Source organism: Pseudochaenichthys georgianus, unplaced genomic scaffold, assembly GCF_902827115.2.
Source record: "Pseudochaenichthys georgianus unplaced genomic scaffold, fPseGeo1.2 scaffold_789_arrow_ctg1, whole genome shotgun sequence".
NCBI lineage: Eukaryota > Metazoa > Chordata > Actinopteri > Perciformes > Channichthyidae > Pseudochaenichthys > Pseudochaenichthys georgianus.
The window spans coordinates 3,456-26,531 of record NW_027263337.1 but is presented as its reverse complement, the minus strand read 5'-3'; the positions used below and the strand labels follow the sequence as shown (position 1 = coordinate 26,531).

Sequence of the window (23,076 nt, the reverse complement as noted above, 5' to 3'; positions counted from 1 at the left end):
TGTCTTTTACCTTTTAAAATGTTCACAGTCGGTAGAATTAGGAGACTTCATTTTACAGATAAGTAATTTATCCCCAAAGAAGAATGTTGTTGTTGCTGCAGCATTTAAATCACAAAAGATACCAGTTACAAAAAAGTAGTGCATAATGACATATTAAATGATGAGTGATATACAGCCTATAATACAAACACTTTACCCAGTTTTCTGTACAAACATGCAGCAGCTGTTTCAAGTGTCATGTCACCATTAAAGCAGTATAATTAATAACAGAAGTAACATCCAGGGGACACCTAATAATGAATGTGGTAACAACAGTGCATTAGAAGGTGCTACACACACAAGTAAGGGAGAACGTTTGATCACACATTTGATCATGAGTCTGTGTATCTACGGAACATTTGTTTTTCTTTATTAAAAGAGGCTTTTTTGCTTTTTATCTTACTAAATTGTCTAACGGCCATTGGAGCGAGGGGTGGGGCGAAACTGTCGGAAGTGATTTGTTTTAAAGGCACTCTGATGCTAACATACATTTGCATTGAAGCACTACAGTATCCGGTTGAAGGAACGATGATAATATTATAGACAAGGGAAAACAAGGTGCCTTTCTTAATAAAACTGACACTGTTGGACTCAGTACTAGTTTGACTGCAACCAGTTTTTACGCAGCGGTCCAGACATAGACATATATTCACATATTCAGTGTGCAGTTACTTTGGCATTAGGGCAGGGATATCTAGATACCTTCCAAGGTTTGACATAATGAATTGTGCTACTTTTAAAGCAAGCAACGATGTTTTCAAATCTGTAATCAAAAATCTCCTCAAAAACACTATCCAAGCAGTTCCTGCCGTTGTTACGTTAGCTCAAACAGTAACAACGGACTACTTTTCTTAGCGGATGCATGTCAATTTAAATCAATACAACTATTTTTTAAATCAATAAAATCATTTTCTAAATCCATAAAAGCATTTCAATTAATATTGGGAGTCATGTCGTTACTTTGTTGAGAATGTGGCCATGTTTATTAAGCTGGATAATGTTCACATTGCATAATGTGCCTTCATGCCGATCGAGATCCCCCCCGCAAAAACAAAACAAAAAACGGCTCGTTCGCGGGCGAGAGCCGGCTCCCGTCGTTCACTTAAAAGAGCCGGCTCGTTCGCGACCGACACATCAATGCGCACTGCAGATCGGGTAGTGACAGTAGTTACTGTACTTGACCCTTTTGCCATGTTCGTGGTGATTGTGCCTTTTAGGGAATATTGTTACAAATACCAGACAATTAAAATGTCGTGCTGTGTGCTTGAATGTACTAACAGAACTTCCAAGAAGTCTAAAATGATAATATTATACATGTTAACCCCGTTCGCAGGTGTTTGTGTGCTTGGTAGCTTAGCTTGCTACTTATTAGCCAGCTAAGGACGTACCCCTTTATGCATACATATACATTTTAGTTTATGATTCAGCCTTGGGTAAGACTTTTATAGTCGATGGCTATGACGACCATAATGCTAAACGGGAGCAAATGTTAATAGGAGACCTTATCCCAGTGGTGGCCGTCGGAGCTAACGGAGCTAGCTCCAGCCGGCTTCCTGGAGCTAGCCCCCTGCGGCTCTGTTAGGTCCGGGCGGTGGAGTCCGTCTTTCTCAAAGTGTGAATGACAAGCATTAAGAATAACAAAATATAGCTAATTCTCTTGCAGATTGTCTCATTCGATTATGAATGTAACGTTTATATAGGGGAACTACACTGTTAGCAGTAACTGGGTATGCATGTATTTCATGTTAGCTTAGCTTCTTAGCCTGAGCTGGCTCTGTTTACTTCCAGTTCGGAGGCAGCAGGTCCCGCCTCTGCTCCGCCTCTTTGTCCTTATTTGGAGCAGGCGGGATTAGACTCTGACGTCACAGTCGAGCCACGGACACTACGTCCATTTACAGTCTATGGTGAAGCACCTTCTAATGCACTGTTGTTACCACATTCATTATTAGGTGTCCCCTGGATGTTACTTCTGTTATTAATTATACTGCTTTAATTGTGACATGACACTTGAAACAGCTGCTGCATGTTTGTACAGAAAACTGGGTAAAGTGTTTGTATTATAGGCTGTATATCACTCATCATTTAATATGTCATTATATTAAGTAGCCTATACCATTAAAAAGTACATATTTTTTTATTAAAAACAACTGCAGTTCAAAAAACAACATACATAACGGCTATATTATACATGAAGTGTTGAGGACAGCTCTGTTTGCTGGGGTTAGCCTATTTTCATTCACTGTCACTTTTGTTCGTAAACTATTAAAAATAAATAAAAATAATCATTACCTTTGAATTTTCATGTGCTGTCTCACAATTTGGTGGTGAAGTTTTCAAATGTCCAGCCAGAATGATGAACAGTTAGAGTCTTCAGCTCATGCCATGGTCAAGCGCAAAGGTGGGGGCAGGGTCAATCCCCCACACTTCCCGCACTTTCTTTGCAGCAGGCCGGTGCAGGGGGGAGGGGCGATGGGGGGCAGAGAGTGACACGACAATATTGTTCTCTTATCAAGTCTGATAAACAGGCCTGATATACAGCCTAGAATATTTGTATTTATAGAAACACACTATTGCAAGTAAAAGTACAATAATTTAAGTATTTTAAGTTAAGTACATTAAGTACATTACATAATGAATAAGTATAAGTATTTTTATAAACATTTAGGCTTAAATATAGGTTCCACTCATAGACTGTAAGGACTAGGGTTAGGGTTAGGGACTTTTTCGCCATCAATACATCATTTCAGATTGAAGTTCAAATGAAGGCCTGGCTAAAAACGTATACTATAGTAATAGAGGCAATAATACCTTTCAAAAAAATCATATATATTCAACAAAAAGAACTAGCTGCATAATTTTCACACTGCATCATCTACTTGTACTTTACTGTTGGGAAATTCAAATTCAGCTTTCTACATGCTTTGACCGCCATTTTATGCATCAAAATCCACTTCAGAAAAAGCCCATCCATTATCATGGGCAACCTTTCTCCAACTCTGCACTTTCTTTGCAGCAGGCCGGTGCAGGGGGGAGGCGCTATGGGGGGCAGATAGTGACAGGACAATATTGTTCTCTTATCAAGTCTGATAAACAGGCCTGATATACAGCCTAGAATATTTGTATTTATAGAAACACACTATTGCAAGTAAAAGTCTGGCATTAAATAATGATTAAGTATAAGTATTTTTTATAAACATTTAGGCTTAAATATAGGTTCCACAGGACATTTCGGCATGGCTGTGAATGTGCTAAAGGAGAAGGCAATAATGACTTTTACGCCATCACTACATAGGTGAAGCAGCAAACAAATACAATTTCAGCTTTCTACGTGCTTTTGCCGCCATCCCACGCCCCAGAAAACGACTATAAAAGGGAGTTGGCGCAAAAAGGCGGGAAAAAAAAATTACCAGAAAAATGCTGTAGGGGGGGTCAGTGAGCAAAACTGTGTGAAAATCCAGGGAAGTTCACACACCTAAAATTCACTTTGGGCACAATGTGAGGACTTTTTTGAAAATCACCAGATAGCATTTATACAACCTCAGGAGGGTGTTTCAGTTGAAACAAAGTGAGGACCGGGCAAAATGACCTCACTTCCCAAAAAAGACCTCAGTTTGTTGGTTAAAAACTCCCCCCGGTCCTCAGTAAGATAGAAGAACACACACACACAGTAAACACACACACACACACACACACAGTAAACACAGTAAACACACACACACACAGTAACACACACACACACACACACACACACACACACACACACACACACACACACACACACAGTAAACACACAGTAAACACACACACACACACACACACAGTAAACACACACACACACACACACACACACACACACACACACAGTAGACACACAGTACACACACACAGTAGACACACACACAGTAAACACACACACACAGTAAACACACACACAATAGACACACACACACACACACATACACACACAGTAAACACACAAACAGTAGACACACACACAGTAAACACACACACACACACACACAATAAACACACACACAATAAACAGTGACAAACACACAGTAAACACACACACAGTAAACACACACACACACAGTAAACACACACACACACACACACAGTAAACACACACACACAGTAAACACACACACAGTAAACACACACACAGTAAACACACACACAGTAAACACACACACACACACACACACACACACACACACACACACAGATGGAAAGCTCTCCCAGTCGCTCACCAGTCGACTGGAGCGGCGGACTTCCTGGTAGATGTCCTTCACCAGGAAGCCAGAGACGCCCTCGTGCTCCTCTCCTCCCTGCTGAACTCCACAGGCCGTCAGCTGGGGGACACACAAAACACCGATGACATGTACGATAACACGATATCATAACTCCAGACGCTACGTCTGACAGGAAGTCCATCACAACACACTCTTTCAGAGAGACTTACCAAACAGAAGTAGTGAGCCGAGAGCTTTGGTTCCTTCAGTGTCACTTTCTCCCCAAACAGTGCCGGGTCGTCCTCGCTCTGTCTGCAGAGAACACAGCCTGCACAGAGAACGCACACCAATCAGCTGCTTCACCACACTGCCTCTTATCCAATCAGCTGCTTCATCACCACACTGCCTCTTATCCAATCAGCTGCTTCATCACCACACTGCCTCTTATCCAATCAGCTGCTTCACCACACTGCCCATTGAACATCTCTTATCCAATCAGCTGCTTCACCACACTGCCTCTTATCCAATCAGCTGCTTCATCACACTGCCCATTGAACATCTCTTATCCAATCAGCTGCTTCACCACACTGCCCACTGAACATCTCTTATCCAATCAGCTGCTTCACCACACTGCCCATTAACATCTCTTATCCAATCAGCTGCTTCATCACCACACTGCCTCTTATCCAATCAGCTGCTTCATCACACTGCCCATTAACATCTCTTATCCAATCAGCTGCTTCACCACACTGCCTCTTATCCAATCAGCTGCTTCACCATCACACTGCCTCTTATCCAATCAGCTGCTTCATCACCACACTGCCCATTGAACATCTCTTATCCAATCAGCTTCACCACACTGCCCATTGAACATCTCTTATCCAATCAGCTTCTTCATCACACTGCCCATTGAACATCTCTTATCCAATCAGCTTCATCATCACACTGCCCATTGAACATCTCTTATCCAATCAGCTGCTTCATCACACTGCCCATTGAACATCTCTTATCCAATCAGCTTCATCATCACACTGCCCATTGAACATCTCTTATCCAATCAGCTTCATCATCACACTGCCCATTGAACATCTCTTATCCAATCAGCTGCTTCATCACACTGCCCATTGAACATCTCTTATCCAATCAGCTTCATCATCACACTGCCCATTGAACATCTCTTATCCAATCAGCTGCTTCATCACACTGCCTATTGAACATCTCTTATCCAATCAGCTGCTTCACCACACTGCCCATTGAACATCTCTTATCCAATCAGCTGCTTCATCACACTGCCTACTGAACATCTCTAATCCAATCAGCTGCTTCACCACACTGCCCATTGAACATCTCTTATCCAATCAACTTCATCACCACACTGACTACTGAACATCTCTTATCCAATCAGCTGCTTCACCACACTGCCCATTGAACATCTCTTATCCAATCAGCTGCTTCATCACACTGCCCATTGAACATCTCTTATCCAATCAGCTGCTTCATCACACTGCCCATTGAACATCTCTTATCCAATCAGCTTCTTCATCACACTGCCCATTAACATCTCTTATCCAATCAGCTTCTTCATCACACTGCCCATTGAACATCTCTTATCCAATCAGCTGCTTCATCACACTGCCCATTGAACATCTCTTATCCAATCAGCTGCTTCATCACACTGCCCATTGAACATCTCTTATCCAATCAGCTGCTTCACCACACTGCCCATTAACATCTCTTATCCAATCAGCTGCTTCATCACCACACTGCCTCTTATCCAATCAGCTGCTTCATCACACTGCCCATTAAAATCTCTTATCCAATCAGCTGCTTCACCACACTGCCTCTTATCCAATCAGCTGCTTCACCATCACACTGCCTCTTATCCAATCAGCTGCTTCATCACCACACTGCCCATTGAACATCTCTTATCCAATCAGCTTCACCACACTGCCTATTGAACATCTCTTATCCAATCAGCTGCTTCATCACACTGCCCATTGAACATCTCTTATCCAATCAGCTTCTTCATCACACTGCCCATTGAACATCTCTTATCCAATCAGCTTCATCATCACACTGCCCATTGAACATCTCTTATCCAATCAGCTGCTTCATCACACTGCCCATTGAACATCTCTTATCCAATCACCTTCATCATCACACTGCCCATTGAACATCTCTTATCCAATCAGCTTCATCATCACACTGCCCATTGAACATCTCTTATCCAATCAGCTTCATCATCACACTGCCCATTGAACATCTCTTATCCAATCAGCTGCTTCATCACACTGCCCATTGAACATCTCTTATCCAATCAGCTTCATCATCACACTGCCCATTGAACATCTCTTATCCAATCAGCTGCTTCATCACACTGCCTATTGAACATCTCTTATCCAATCAGCTTCATCATCACACTGCCCATTGAACATCTCTTATCCAATCAGCTGCTTCATCACCACACTGCCCATTGAACATCTCTTATCCAATCAGCTTCTTCACCACACTGCCTATTGAACATCTCTTATCCAATCAGCTTCATCACCACACTGCCCATTGAACATCTCTTATCCAATCAGCTTCTTCATCACACTGCCTATTGAACATCTCTTATCCAATCAGCTTCATCACCACACTGCCCATTGAACATCTCTTATCCAATCAGCTTCATCACCACACTGCCCATTGAACATCTCTTATCCAATCAGCTGCTTCATCACACTGCCCATTGAACATCTCTTATCCAATCAGCTTCATCACACTGCCTATTGAACATCTCTTATCCAATCAGCTGCTTCATCATCACACTGCCTATTGAACATCTCTTATCCAATCAGCTTCTTCATCACACTGCCCATTAACATCTCTTATCCAATCAGCTTCTTCCTCACACTGCCCATTAACATCTCTTATCCAATCAGCTTCTTCCTCACACTGCCCATTGAACATCTCTTATCCAATCAGCTTCATCGCCACACTGCCCATTGAACATCTCTTATCCAATCAGCTGCTTCACCACACTGCCCATTGAACATCTCTTATCCAATCAGCTGCTTCATCACACTGCCCATTGAACATCTCTTATCCAATCAGCTTCATCACCACACTGCCCATTGAACATCTCTTATCCAATCAGCTGCTTCATCACACTGCCCATTGAACATCTCTTATCCAATCAGCTTCTTCACCACACTGCCCATTGAACATCTCTTATCCAATCAGCTTCTTCATCACACTGCCCATTGAACATCTCATATCCAATCAGCTTCATCACCACACTGCCCATTGAACATCTCTTATCCAATCAGCTTCATCACACTGCCCATTGAACATCTCTTATCCAATCAGCTTCTTCATCACACTGCCCATTGAACATCTCTTATCCAATCAGCTGCTTCATCACCACACTGCCCATTGAACATCTCTTATCCAATCAGCTTCTTCATCACACTGCCCATTGAACATCTCTTATCCAATCAGCTTCATCATCACACTGCCCATTGAACATCTCTTATCCAATCAGCTGCTTCATCACACTGCCCATTGAACATCTCTTATCCAATCAGCTGCTTCATCACCACACTGCCCATTGAACATCTCTTATCCAATCAGCTTCATCACCACACTGCCTATTGAACATCTCTTATCCAATCAGCTTCATCACCACACTGCCCATTGAACATCTCTTATCCAATCAGCTTCATCACACTGCCCATTGAACATCTCTTATCCAATCAGCTGCTTCATCACACTGCCTATTGAACATCTCTTATCCAATCAGCTTCATCACCACACTGCCCATTGAACATCTCTTATCCAATCAGCTTCATCACACTGCCCATTGAACATCTCTGATCCAATCAGCTGCTTCATCACACTGCCCATTGAACATCTCTTATCCAATCAGCTTCTTCATCACACTGCCTATTGAACATCTCTTATCCAATCAGCTTCATCACACTGCCTATTGAACATCTCTTATCCAATCAGCTTCTTCACCACACTGCCTATTGAACATCTCTTATCCAATCAGCTTCATCACACTGCCTATTGAACATCTCTTATCCAATCAGCTGCTTCATCATCACACTGCCTATTGAACATCTCTTATCCAATCAGCTTCTTCATCACACTGCCCATTAACATCTCCTATCCAATCAGCTTCTTCCTCACACTGCCCATTAACATCTCTTATCCAATCAGCTTCTTCCTCACACTGCCCATTGAACATCTCTTATCCAATCAGCTTCATCGCCACACTGCCCATTGAACATCTCTTATCCAATCAGCTGCTTCACCACACTGCCCATTGAACATCTCTTATCCAATCAGCTGCTTCATCACACTGCCCATTAAACATCTCTTATCCAATCAGCTTCATCACCACACTGCCCATTGAACATCTCTTATCCAATCAGCTGCTTCATCACACTGCCCATTGAACATCTCTTATCCAATCAGCTTCTTCACCACACTGCCCATTGAACATCTCATATCCAATCAGCTTCATCACCACACTGCCCATTGAACATCTCTTATCCAATCAGCTTCATCACCACACTGCCCATTGAACATCTCTTATCCAATCAGCTTCATCACCACACTGCCCATTGAACATCTCTTATCCAATCAGCTTCATCACCACACTGCCCATTGAACATCTCTTATCCAATCAGCTTCTTCATCACACTGCCTGTTGAACATCTCTTATCCAATCAGCTGCTTCATCACACTGCCCATTGAACATCTCTTATCCAATCAGCTTCATCATCACACTGCCCATTGAACATCTCTTATCCAATCAGCTGCTTCATCACACTGCCCATTGAACATCTCTTATCCAATCAGGTTCTTCATCACACTGCCTATTGAACATCTCTTATCCAATCAGCTTCATCACACTGCCTATTGAACATCTCTTATCCAATCAGCTTCTTCACCACACTGCCTATTGAACATCTCTTATCCAATCAGCTTCATCACACTGCCTATTGAACATCTCTTATCCAATCAGCTGCTTCATCATCACACTGCCTATTGAACATCTCTTATCCAATCAGCTTCTTCATCACACTGCCCATTAACATCTCTTATCAATCAGCTTCTTCCTCACACTGCCCATTAACATCTCTTATCCAATCAGCTTCTTCCTCACACTGCCCATTGAACATCTCTTATCCAATCAGCTTCATCGCCACACTGCCCATTGAACATCTCTTATCCAATCAGCTGCTTCACCACACTGCCCATTGAACATCTCTTATCCAATCAGCTGCTTCATCACACTGCCCATTGAACATCTCTTATCCAATCAGCTTCATCACCACACTGCCTACTGAACATCTCTTATCCAATCAGCTGCTTCATCACACTGCCCATTGAACATCTCTTATCCAATCAGCTGCTTCATCACACTGCCCATTGAACATCTCTTATCCAATCAGCTGCTTCATCACACTGCCCATTGAACATCTCTTATCCAATCAGCTTCATCACCACACTGCCCATTGAACATCTCTTATCCAATCAGCTTCATCATCACACTGCCCATTGAACATCTCTTATCCAATCAGCTGCTTCATCATCACACTGCCCATTGAACATCTCTTATCCAATCAGCTTCATCACACTGCCCATTGAACATCTCTTATCCAATCAGCTTCTTCATCACACTGCCCATTGAACATCTCTTATCCAATCAGCTGCTTCATCATCACACTGCCCATTGAACATCTCTTATCCAATCAGCTTCATCACCACACTGCCCATTGAACATCTCTTATCCAATCAGTTGCTTCATCACACTGCCCATTGAACATCTCTTATCCAATCAGCTTCTTCATCACACTGCCTATTGAACATCTCTTATCCAATCAGCTTCATCACACTGCCTATTGAACATCTCTTATCCAATCAGCTGCTTCATCATCACACTGCCCATTGAACATCTCTTATCCAATCAGCTTCATCACACTGCCTATTGAACATCTCTTATCCAATCAGCTTCATCACCACACTGCCCATTGAACATCTCTTATCCAATCAGCTGCTTCATCACCACACTGCCCATTGAACATCTCTTATCCAATCAGCTTCATCATCACACTGCCTATTGAACATCTCTTATCCAATCAGCTGCTTCATCACACTGCCCATTGAACATCTCTTATCCAATCAGCTTCATCATCACACTGCCTATTGAACATCTCTTATCCAATCAGCTGCTTCATCACACTGCCCATTGAACATCTCTTATCCAATCAGCTTCTTCATCACACTGCCTATTGAACATCTCTTATCCAATCAGCTGCTTCATCACACTGCCCATTGAACATCTCTTATCCAATCAGCTGCTTCACCACACTGCCTATTGAACATCTCATATCCAATGAGAGCTCGATATGTGGACCTTTCCTTCAGATACAGAAAGGAACATGGATATTTCTAGGGATAATTTCTCTTCTGTGTGTGTGTGTGTGTGTGTGTGTGTGTGTGTGTGTGTGTGTGTGTGTGTGTGTGTGTGTGTGTGTGTGTGTGTGTGTGTGTGTGTGTATTAGGGATGCAACAACTAATCGACTTAATCGATTACCAAATTAGTTGGCAACTAATTCAGTCGTCGATTCGTTGGTGACGTCATCACGCGTGTTCTACGCCCCGTTCAGCTCCAACGTTATTCTTTCACACACAGTGACGTCATGAGCTACCCACAATGCAACGCGCGCCATATATATATATATATATATAAATACGCCATTTTCCTGGAGGTGCAAATATAAACAGCTAGCTAACGTAGCCAGGCAGAGCGCACTAGGTTTTTTTTCTGAATTAACGACCCTCGAAAGTGGCCTTCGTCGATTTTGGCTGCATCTACGTCTAATTTGGAAACACCAGGTGAACACCCCACTTGTCACAATAATATTATCATGCCATTGCATATATGTGGTATTTTAGAGTTGACTAGATATTGATTAAGGCAATAGACTATGATATTCTGCTTGCACCTCGCGTGAAATGGCGCATACCGGAAGTACGGTGTCGCCCTCGGCCCAAACCCGTATGTGTGTGTGAAAGAATCGCTCTTTTTTATCGGTACAGGAGACATTTAAAACATATGTATTATTGCTACATAAACATTATATCGCAGTCTTAGTGTCGCCAACTCCGTTTCTAATACGCAATATGACTACAAAATGCGTCTATAAAGTATTTTCGATCTTTCCAATCCAGACGAGAGATCTCTCCCCCGCCTGCTTGCGAGGGGGCGGGGCAGTTTACACACACACGCAGCTGCTACATACACACACACACACGGAGGGGATGGCGGAGAGAACTCGCTCCGAGGTAGTTAAACTTTACCCGTCTCAATGCTCGTTGCCTAAAGTACAATAAGAGTTTATCATGTAAGGGCGGTAACACGAGCAGTTTGTCTAAACATTTATCAAAAGTGCTCCACATCCAGACGGAGGAATGCACCGGGTTCCACTGTCTTTCTAGCAGCTCTGTAGCCCCGTCCAGAGGAACGTTTCCACGTCAGGTGTTCTGTGTGCTAGCAGCAACACACGGAGTTAACTCAGTTATAAAAACATGGGTTAATGATTAGAGGAAACTGAGTTATTTAGTTTGATAAAGTTTCAGCTATTCTGTCATCACATTATTTAATATGATTTGTTAAAACATTGTTGTTTCTTTTAATGTGAAATATTATGCATTTAATTAAAATAAAAGCAATGTTAGTTTTGTTCACAATTTGTTTAGTTAGTTTACCTTATTTCTTGTCAAAAGAACCGTTAATACTATCGTTAAAAGGACCGGATCGATAAGCAGTATCGATATAAGTAGTAGTACAGTTAAAACCTTAACGATCCGAATAATCGATTCATCGTTTCATGTGTGCGTGTGCATGTGTGTGTGTGTGCGTGTGTGTGTTAGGGATAATCGATTATGGCAAAAATCATAATCTCGATTATTTGGGTCAATAATTGATATCACGATTATTAAAAATGATTATCCATTTACTTTGAAAACATCAATTTCTTGGAGATAAAACATGTAACAGTCGATTACCCTGAACTTTAAGTATAACTCAACTGAAAAACCCCAAAAAAGTAATAATAAATAAATAATCGTTTTATTTCGATTACGTTGTTTTCGTAATCGTTGCAAGCCATAATCGTAATTGCGATTAAAATACGATTAATTGAGCAGCCCTAGTGTGTGTGTGTGTGTGTGTGTGTGTGTGTGTGTGTGTGTGTGTGTGTGTGTGTGTGTGTGTGTGTGTGTGTGTGTGTGTGTGTGTGTGTGCCTCACTTACACTCCTCCTGGTTGATGCCCTCCACTTTGTGGTGCGACATCCTTGCTTTCTTCATGGCGTTGGTGGGAAGGATCTCTGCAGAGACACAGGCAGAGCACCAAGGGTCAGAGAGGTCAGAGGTCAGAGGTCAAATATACTGAGCTTTCCCAAACAGATTTATCATCACAAAAAAAAGAGTGAAGAAACCCAGAAGGCTCAATCTGAAAACGATGTCGTACGTCCGTCTGTCTGTGTGGGGAAACAATCACAAACAGGGGGACAGTCAGAAAACATGGGGCGAAGCCTGCGAGCTGGTTCAGGCAGTCGACTCGAGCACCAATCAGACATGAACACGTGACGCGCCTCGTCCCTCTCACAACCGACCAATCACATTCTCCTAAACATGCCGCTCCAGTGTTTCCCTTACTATTGAGCCCCGCCAACGGAGCCCCGCGCCCCCCTGAAATTGAAGTTGTTCAAAAAAAAAGTTTAAATAATATATATATATATTCTTTAATAATTTCTTTTTTTTATTTGGAACCAAATTGCAACTAATCTTTATCTACTGTCACTTTTCACATTGAACATGTGCTCTTTTATTAAATAAACTAAACACTTTCGTTTTAAGTTGTGAGTTTAGTGTTTTTGACCCTAAGAAACACTGATGCATTAATCAATAACAATAATCCACAGCAGTAAACCTAGGGGAAACACTGCGCTCTATTTAAGCTCCCAGGTCTTCCTGCCTCTGCCTCGCTATGCTGCTGCTGCTGTGTTCACTTGCTACTGCTGCGTTCATGTTGCTGCTGCTCACCTACCCCACCACCACCCCAGCTCCACCCCGGCTTCCACCCCAGCTCCACCCCGGCTTCCACCCCAGCTCCACCCCGGCTTCCACCCCAGCTCCACCCCGGCTTCCACCCCGGCTTCCACCCCGGCTTCCACCCCAGCTTCCACCCCAGCTCCACCCCAGCTCCACCCCGGCTTCCACCCCAGCTCCACCCCGGCTTCCACCCCAGCTCCACCCCGGCTTCCACCCCGGCTTCCACCCCGGCTTCCACCCCGGCTTCCACCCCAGCTTCCACCCCAGCTCCACCCCAGCTCCACCCCGGCTTCCACCCCAGCTCCACCCCGGCTTCCACCCCAGCTCCACCTCGGCTTCCACCCCGGCTTCCACGCCAGCTTCCACGCCAGCTTCCACCTCAGCTTCCACCTCAGCTTCCACCCAGCTTCCACCCCAGCTTCCACCCCAGCTCCACCCAGCTTCCACCCCAGCTTCCACCCCAGCTCCACCCCAGCTCCACCCCGGCTTCCACCCCGGCTTCCACCCCGGCTTCCACCCCAGCTCCACCCAGCTTCCATCCCAGCTTCCACCCCAGCTTCCACCTAGCTTCCACCCCAGCTTCCGCCCCAGCTTCCACCCCAGCTTCCACCCCAGCTTCCACCTAGCTTCCACCCGTAGGCTCGGGGGATAATTATCTAATCATCACTCAATGTTCTTTGTAAATCTGTGGAGCGATGAGGCCCGAGCCTAGACGCCAAACTCAAACTATATGCTGCTTCTAATAAACATATTAAGAAACACGTGAGTTGTCTGACTGAACTATGTTTAAAAAGTGTGTATGTAACACATGTAATATTTGTATATGAATAACTGGTGTTTATCAGTACTTAAATATAGCTCTTAGTTTAAGAGTCCTCCTTTCGTTATATTGTTTTGTGTGTTTGTTTAAACCAGTACCCACTTGGCCCTTTGTTTATTGTTTATTAGACAACTGCTGTTTGTACGCCTTCTAATTTGAGTCTTTCATTAAAACACTTTCCAGGTTTTGTGTTGCTTCCCTTTTTCCCAACGAGCTGGGACGAAACACCTGTCGTGAATTATAGTAGTCGATTCATTTAATCGTTGACAAATAATCAACATTATGGAAATTAAATGTCAAATATGCTGCTGATAGAAAACATGGCACACACACGCACACACATTATCCCTGCAGGTCACACACACACACACACACACGAGAGAAAAGAATACTTGCATTAATGTCAATTCATGTTCTGTGGATTGAGTTTTTTTTTTATATATATATATTATTAACTAGTACTTATTACTACTATTATTTAGTCTTATACCCCGTTTATCTAGGCCCGGGGTATCTTGTTTTACTGTGGGACTGCGAGAAACGGTATGAAAGAGTTCTGTGTGTATAACTATGGAAGCCCATTTCCGCCACTTGAAAAAAATAAAATCCCCATGAAAAGTCATAATTATGAGATAAGAAAGTCGAAATAATGAGATAAAAAGTCATAATAATGAGATAAGAAAGTCATAATTATGAGATAAGAAAGTCGAAATAATGAGATAAAAAGTCATAATTATGAGATAAGAAGTGCGCATGCGCTGCAGTGGCGCTGTCTTTAAAGGTCCCTTCATCACCTTGCTGCTCTCCACCATGCAAACAGCATCTATCTAGTCCTAAATAAGGTAACTATTACAGGTGACTTTTGTAAATGTTAGATGTTACATATAGCCTATATTGCAGCTACACTACAACAATGCAGTTCATAGCTTTGACATTACCTGTTATGAATATAATATATATGCCTATAGTTTTGTGGTAACGCGCCACTAATGACAATAGTGTAGGCATACTGCTGCTGTGAGTTGCTCTAACTCTAACCCGTGAACGTTACCACACAACTATAGGCATATATATTATATATATATTATATTCATAACAGGTAATGTCAAAGCTATAAACTGCATTGTTGTAGTTTAGCTGCAATATAGGCTATATGTAACATCTAACATTTACAAAAGTCACCTGTAATAGTTACCTTATTTAGGACTAGATGCCGTTTGCATGGTGGAGAGCAGCAAGGTGATGAAGGGACCTTTAAAGACAGCGCCACTGCAGCGCATGCGCACTTCTTATCTCATAATTATGACTTTTTATCTCATTATTTCGACTTTCTTATCTCATAATTATGACTTTCTTATCTCATTATTATGACTTTTTATCTCATTATTTCGACTTTTTTATCTCATAATTATGACTTTTCATGGGGATTTTATTTTTTTCAAGTGGCGGAAATGGGCTTCCATATATAACACATGGAGACATTTTGACAATAAAGCTGACTTTGACTAAAACAGAACTAAAAAGTTAAATATACAAATCTGTAGACTGTGTGACGAATAAACACTATGAAGGATATGATATATGCATGTACACGTAGACAATAAATATTGTTGAATATCAAAACCTGATGATATGTAATGAATAAAAGGCAATAAAGGAAAGAGTTTCGACAACAACACTAACGTCAGCTAACATACAACTGTCTGAAAGTCCTTCGTTAAATATCGGTCACCATATCACATATTCACGACAAAGTATTAAATGAATAAAAACATACTTCACATACTGGGTGAGAATGTCAAATTGAGGCCATCTTCGTGCAGTTTAATGAGGATTTATTCCAGTTTTGTTTCTGATTATCCGTCCAATTTTTAAATTTCCCTCTTTCAAAACAAAACAAGTCATTTCCGCCTCCAGTGTTTCTTCTTCGGTGCTTTGAGTTCTCTTTGCTCAGCGCCCCCTGGTGGACGGTCGGTTAATAACAGGTGCATCATTTTGAGGTTTGGGGTTTTATGATATATGTGTTAATATTATGATTGTTGACACTTTAATTAAGTTTATCTTATCAGTAAGTATCAGTCCATAAATAATAACAAAGTATTTTATTGACAGACCTTTGAATGCCAGTTTGGTCCGGCAGTGGCTCAGTCAGAGCCACTGCCGGGGCTCGGACTGTGAGCCGTAGGGTCGCCGGTTCAAGTCCCCGAACAGACCTAAATATGGAGTGTGGACTGTTACTTGGAGAGGTCCCAGTTCACCTCCTGGGCCCTGCCGTGGTGCCCTTGAGCAAGGCACTGGACACCCCACAACCCGATCGTGTGAATGTGAAGCAAATCCACTCTAGAGCATACATTAGTTGAACACACCTCTTTTTATTGCAGTTTAATACTTTAAATACGTTTTATTAATATTTTGATGGAAACATTTGAATATATCTTCAATAACTTCTAGATCATGTGACCTAATGACTCAAAATCAGCTATGAATCAAATAACTACACTTTATGTATAGGACACACCTCTTTTCAGGGCCGGCCCGTAGCACTCGCGTTATACTGTAGATGTTCGCCTAGGGAAAAGTGGGGGCCCCGACCCCCCGGAGGGCCGCCGGGGGGCACCAGGGGGGTCACGCAAAGTTTGAGGGAAAGGGGAATTCTTTTTTTTTTTTTAAGTTACATTTTAATTTATTTTTTAGATGTTATTAATAACTGCATATCTATCAATCTATGTGTCCTTTGATGCCAATCTTTTAATATTTTTTATTTATTAATATATTTTGGTTTTTAAATCACACGACCGCCCTTCTAGCCAATCAGAATCGAGCTGCTGCTACTGAGAGTGAAACTGAGTATCTGCTCAGCTTTTGGAGCAAGTGAGAGCTAGTGAATATTTCGCTCTGCAGCTGGATGAGAGCACGGATGTAGAAAATATTGTTGTTTATATATAGGAATATAAATATGTTTATTGTTAATATTACTGTTGAATATTATATATAATATTATTAAGACCTTCAAAAATGCTAAAAATACATGTTAATTGTTCATATTACTGTTCAAAATTATATAATATTATAAAGACAGAAATCACTTTAAAAATATGTTTAATGTTGATATTACTGTTTAATATTGTGTTAAGAATGTTTATAACAGAAGACACAATGAATGTAATGAATGACAAACAAAGATAAATACAAAAAATGTTTAGAAGAATAACTGATTATTAATTATTAATACAAATATATATTAAGAAAATGTATTAAGCTGTATGATTAATTTGTCATATTTTCCATCATAATGTACTCATAATTTAAAAGAAAATTGCAACAGGGGGGTCCCCGCCAGAGGATAATGCTGTATGGGGGTCCTTGGATCTGGGGAGGGAAAAAAAATACCGTCGGTGCTCACAAAGCTGTCCCTGGCCAACTTGGGGCCCCAAGCGACATTGTGAGATGAGGCCCCCCCCCCCCACCCAACCGACAGGAGTGAAAAAAATTTTTTTGGAAACAAAGTACTTTGGAAATACAATTCCTGTTTATTATTATAATCAACACAGTTATTCTTTTATACAGTGAGGTAAATGGTAAATGTGCATGTATGTCGTTCAGTATGCATTTACAGGTACGTCTGCATTTCCTGCCAAATACTAGCCTCAAAAAGATTAAAATATAATTAATGCAAATAAACTACTTCTACTAATAATAATAATCATAATCAATTCAATAATATGAATACTATATTATTTATTTATAGTACACAACAATATAGTTGTAATATAGTCAAGACAAAACATGCTTATGACATGCTCAAAAACTGATATTTCTTAAATCTGTATTGTAGTTCCCTCTGTCAGCAATGTATCAACAACTACACACACATTGCTATCAGTAGTTCTCTGTGTTGTGGTTGACATCATGATGACTGTTAGGAGTTAAGGGGAGAGGCTGAGCATCACCACGAAATGTGCAAATTGACATAAAAATGAATAAAAGGGGAAAAAATGCTCCATGTTTTTTAGGCTGTAAACTTTAACTGTTATGTAAGCCAACTAGACAGATAGTGCATCACTCTTCCTCCTGTACATTAGCAGATCAAAGGCATAACATACTTGAATGAATGGTAAATAAAGAATGCTGGAAATAACTGCATCTCCATTAGCCTATATGCTCTGCAGAGACTGCCTTCTTCATGTCGTGAATTGCAGCTGATGTTTTAATAAGGCAATTGGCAAACGTTTGACATTTGACTCATACAATAACCCACCTTCGAGTGATGCACTAGTTTCTTCATGTTGAGTTTTTTTCCACTCTTGCTTGCGCCGGACTGAAACTGTCTTTTCCCCAACATCTCTTCGCCTGCACTCGTGGCCGTATCAAAGGCGTGATTGGTCAGATGTCGATTCATTGCTACGGTGTCGGGTTACAGACGTGCTCCCCTTGGCCGCGTTCCTTTAGTTCCGTTAGTGCTAGTGCCCGTTGCGTTCACACCAAAAAGTTCACTTGGTTCAGCGGACTTTTAGCCCCATGTTTAGTGCCTGCTAGAGAGATGGTACTCTCCTGGGGGAAAAAAACAACGCCCCGTAAAACTCGGAAATGTTTTGTAGAGCCGCCATTTTATTATCCTCGCATTAGCATTATTAGCATTAGCATGTGGACGTGTCTAAAACTCGACCAACAACCAATCACATGAATCTCCCGCCCCTGACACACAAGCAGCGGTTTGATTGGCTAGAGCTGGTACTGGCATATGATTGGATTGGCTGACGCTTCTGCCGAGGCTTCAAACGTTGAACATTGCTCAACTTTTGCAGCGAGCCACGCCAGCTACGCTCCACGTCGCTTCCCGCAATGCAGTTCGGCGAAAAGTGACGTCACCCCATTCAAAGTGAATGGTGAAGCGTCAACGCACGCCGCTGTGTGGACGGGCCGTAATGAGGAGGTGTCTGCGTTCTGGCGATTTACTCGGAAGGCCAGTCTCCAACTCCGAGGACTTCCGGCCGGGGACTTCGGGCGGCAGTATACGCCGGGAAGTTGTTTGCGGCCTGCCAGTAAACCCAAAGCAGAAGAAGAAGAAGTGACGTCAGCGGCTTCATTTGCGTAATCTTCCTCCGGTGTGAACGCGATCTGTACTCAGTTCCCCATGGGCCTCAGGTTAGCTAACAATTAAAGGCGAGTATGGAAAATAAAAGTTTTAACAAGCAGTAGTGCTGAGCAAAGTGGCTAGAAGGCAACCACACACTTGTAAAAAAAAACACACGTTATAAAGTCAGGCAACACAAACCAGGCTTCGTGTGATTCTGTTTATTTGCACCTTACTTTGACCGTTATTGATCATTGTGGAGAGAGGCAGACGTGTTGTTTTGTCTTATAGCATCGGATGGAGTCAATACATGGGCTGCACAGGTTGTCATGTCCGACTATCACAAGTAGAATCATAATGAAAAATACGCCGGTAAAATGTACCTGCTGAAAACGGTTTATGCCACAATAGGATAGCAATAGCAAGTAGTCAGTTTAGCTTCGGTTGCTATGCCAACATCACCCATTTGATACCAGAGAAACCGCTGAAACACATTAATAAACAATGAACCACGGCACTCTGGAGAAAAGTATAAGCTTGGAGAAGTCGTTATTTAATTTAATCTGGCTTCGTGTGATTAAAAGCAACACGGTCATCGACCCGACGCAGTCCCCCGTTGTTGTAGTAGTTTGCGCCATTGGGGAGAAAATCAGCGACGTAAACGGTGACGTCATGACGCAGCAGCGGCAGCACCAGTCGGGCTCTGAGCGGTGTGAACAAAACCGGTTCTGAACCAGAAGAGCTCCAGCACGGAGCCAGAACGGTACAAGCCTTGGTGTGAAAGGGGTTAGAGTGAAGAACTGAATCAACAAAGTGATCTGAGTCTTAATCTTAAAAGAGTCTTATTGCACTGAACACATTTCTTTAAAAGAGTTAATGTTCCATAACGTCATGGTTTGATAAATGCCTGGAATATCATTCAGTTTCGGTGGGGACAGTTTATTTTTAAACAGATGTGCCACATACTTATAACTCCTCCACTACAACCTTTAAGCCCTTTGGACGGAGCCACCGCCTGAGAGGAAACAGAGTTCAGCAGAGGAAGTCAGACGGAGCTCCTCCCTCACCGACTCACTGAGAAGTGAAACCAGGAAACCGTTTGTTCTCCTCCCTCACTGCAGAGAGACAGACGGCCTGAAAGACAGATGATCAGATTCACCTTCAGACCAAACTTCCTCTGAGTTCAGCGACAGGAGAGAAAAGTGGAAACTGCAACACTGCTGCGTCAACCTGCGGACCCTGCACCTCCTGAAGGTGAGTCTCCAAACATCCCTCAAAGTGAATTTCAGTGAAGTCAGTGGAGGAGGGGGAGGGGAGCCGTGACTGACTGCACTTCCTGTCTGCTGTTTCAGCTTCACTCAGAGACAACATGGCTTCCAGGTTAGAGGAAGATCTCTGCTGTCCGGTCTGTCAGGACGTCTTTAGAGATCCTGTCGTTCTGTCCTGCAGCCACAGCTTCTGTAAAGCCTGTCTGCAGAACTGGTGGACGGGGAAAGAAGTAAAGGATTGTCCAGTTTGTAGGAGAACATCTTCAAGTAGAAATCCCCCTCGTAATCTGGCTTTAAAGAACCTGTGTGAGACCTTCTCACTGGAGAGAGGTCAGAGGCCTCCAGAGGCTCTCTGCAGTCTGCACTCTGAGAAGCTCAGACTCTTCTGTCTGGACCATCAGCAGCCAGTGTGTCTCGTCTGCAGAGATTCAAGAACACACACCAACCACAGATTCAGACCCATGGATGAAGCTGCTCAGGATCTCAGAGAGAAGCTCCAGACAGCTCTGAAGCCCTTCAAGAAGAAACTGAAGCTCTTTGAAGAAGTTAAAGTGAAGTGTGATCAGACAGCAGGACACATGAAGGTCCAGGCTCAACACACAGAGACGCAGATTAAGAAGCAGTTTAAGAAGCTTCACCAGTTTCTAGAAGAGGAAGAGGAGGCCAGGATGGCTGCACTGAGGAAGGAAGAGGGACAGAAGAGGAGGAAGATGGAGAAGAAGATGGTGGCTGTGAGCAGAGAGATAGCAGCTCTTTCACACACAGTCAGAGCCACAGAGGAGGAGCTGAGAGCTGAAGACGTCTCCTTCCTGCACAACTACAAGGCCGCAGTGGAGAGGCTGCAGCGCCCCCTGCTGGAGGCTCCACAGCTGCCCTCAGGAGCTCTGATAGACCAGGCCAAACACCTGGGCAACCTCAGCTTCAACATCTGGAGCAAGATGAAGGACATGGTGTCCTACTCTCCTCTCATCCTGGACCCAAACACTGCTAGTCCAGAACTCCTCCTGTCTGAAGATCTGACCGGAGTGAGACGAGGAGGATGCAGACTTCCTGATAATCCAGAGAGGTTTGATAAATACCCCTCTGTCCTGGGCTCTGAGGGCTTCAACTCAGGGACTCACAGCTGGGATGTCCAGGTTGCAGGCAGTACATTCTGGTTTCTCGGTGTGTTAGCAGAGTCTGTCTCGAGGAAGGGAGTCATACTGTCTGGATTATGGAGAATATGTCTCTGTAAAGGTAAATACTCAGCATGGTCACCATCAGTTCCAGAAACTGCTCTCCGCCTGAAGGAGAAGCTCCAGAGGGTCAGAGTTCATCTGGACTGGAACAGAGGAAAGTTGTCGTTCTCTGATCCCGACACCAACACACACATCCACACCTTCACACACACTTTCACTGAGAGGATGTTTCCATACATTGGCACTGTGGATGTAGTGAATATATTACCACTGAAGGTGTGTGTGACAGTGGATCAGAGAAGGTAAACAGGATCATTACACCTATGATGTTTATCTCTTCAAGCAGGCGTGTGCAAACTGTTTTCAAAGAGGGCCGGATCTCTGTATCTTTCTGGGTCTGTATAAGGATCAGCTCCTTCCTACATCCAGGCCTCGGTTAAACCATATTCTCCATCACGTTCACTTCTCTCGACGTCAGCCAATCAGATTGCGGCTCCCTCACTGAGAGTGGGATCCAGGTACCCCCCCAAAACACACCTAGCGGTGGTGAGGTGAAATCAGGGTTAATGTTATAATTATTACATTTAATTCATACCCAGCTAGAAATGTTTGGTTCTAAAAACATTCTGAGAATTTTAGCATTCTAGGAATATTTTCAGCGGGAAGTTTTCTTTTGGTTTCCAGAATGTTCTTCTGAAAGGTAGGATAGCGTTCTCTAAAAACATTCTTAAAATGTTTGGTGATGACCTTCTTCAGATGTTTTTGATAATATTGTTCGAACATTATGCCCTACTATTCTTAAAACGTTTTCAGCGTCTTGTGCTGCATTCACTTGCACTCGGACATTAGGGATTTTCTCTCATAAATGTCCGATGAGCCACGACTTTTATTTCAAAACAAAACTGCCAACTGGGGTGGCAAGGCTATTTTTTAGGGTGGCAGTTGCTTGCTCCTTTTTTTTTTATTTGAAATTACATTAATTACTATCACCTTCTTGTATATACACAAGAAGGTGATAGTAATTAATGTAATTTTTTTTTTAAACCGTTATATATATATTTGTATGAGTTATTTCTTTTTAAAACATGTTGTATTTGTAATTATCTTTATTTTAAATTGCTATTATATATTCTTTTTCAAGTTTGTTTTTATTATGTTATTGTATTATAAAAAAATACATTCAAATGTATAAAAAAAAATGTTTTTATTATTGTGTTATTGTATTTTTTTTTTTAATGTACATTTAGATAGTTAATTTTGACAATAAATATTAAATGATTAACATCTGTGTGTACGTTTTCTTTGTGCTTGCTTTATTGTGATGTGTGGCTGCCGTGTTTTAAAACTGA

General features: G+C 42.4%; 2 protein-coding genes across 2 annotated transcripts in view; one reads left to right on the top strand and one right to left on the bottom strand.

Moving 5' to 3' along the window:
* LOC117444298 (G2/M phase-specific E3 ubiquitin-protein ligase-like) overlaps nucleotides 1-16,099 on the bottom strand; it is a gene marked incomplete at its 3' end in the record, with an annotated part of 62,801 nt that extends 46,702 nt beyond the window's left edge. The window contains 4 exon segments of the mRNA XM_034079960.2: nucleotides 4,290-4,391; nucleotides 4,502-4,599; nucleotides 12,586-12,660; nucleotides 15,985-16,099. Coding sequence (XP_033935851.1) covers nucleotides 4,290-4,391; nucleotides 4,502-4,599; nucleotides 12,586-12,640 — 255 coding nt within the window.
* Nucleotides 16,100-20,405: 4,306 nt separating this feature from the next.
* LOC117444299 (E3 ubiquitin-protein ligase TRIM39-like) lies at nucleotides 20,406-22,762 on the top strand. The gene is made up of 2 exons (XM_034079961.2): nucleotides 20,406-20,535; nucleotides 20,634-22,762. The coding sequence occupies exon 2, from the start codon at nucleotides 20,651-20,653 to the stop codon at nucleotides 22,031-22,033; it is 1,383 nt and encodes a 460-aa protein (XP_033935852.1). The 5' UTR covers nucleotides 20,406-20,535; nucleotides 20,634-20,650; the 3' UTR covers nucleotides 22,034-22,762.
* The last annotated feature ends 314 nt before the right edge of the window (nucleotides 22,763-23,076 follow it).

Excerpts from the sequence above, each read along its gene's own strand:
- LOC117444299 (XM_034079961.2), top strand. The coding sequence starts at position 20,651 with ATGGCTTCCAGGTTAGAGGAAGATCTCTGCTGTCCGGTCTGTCAGGAC.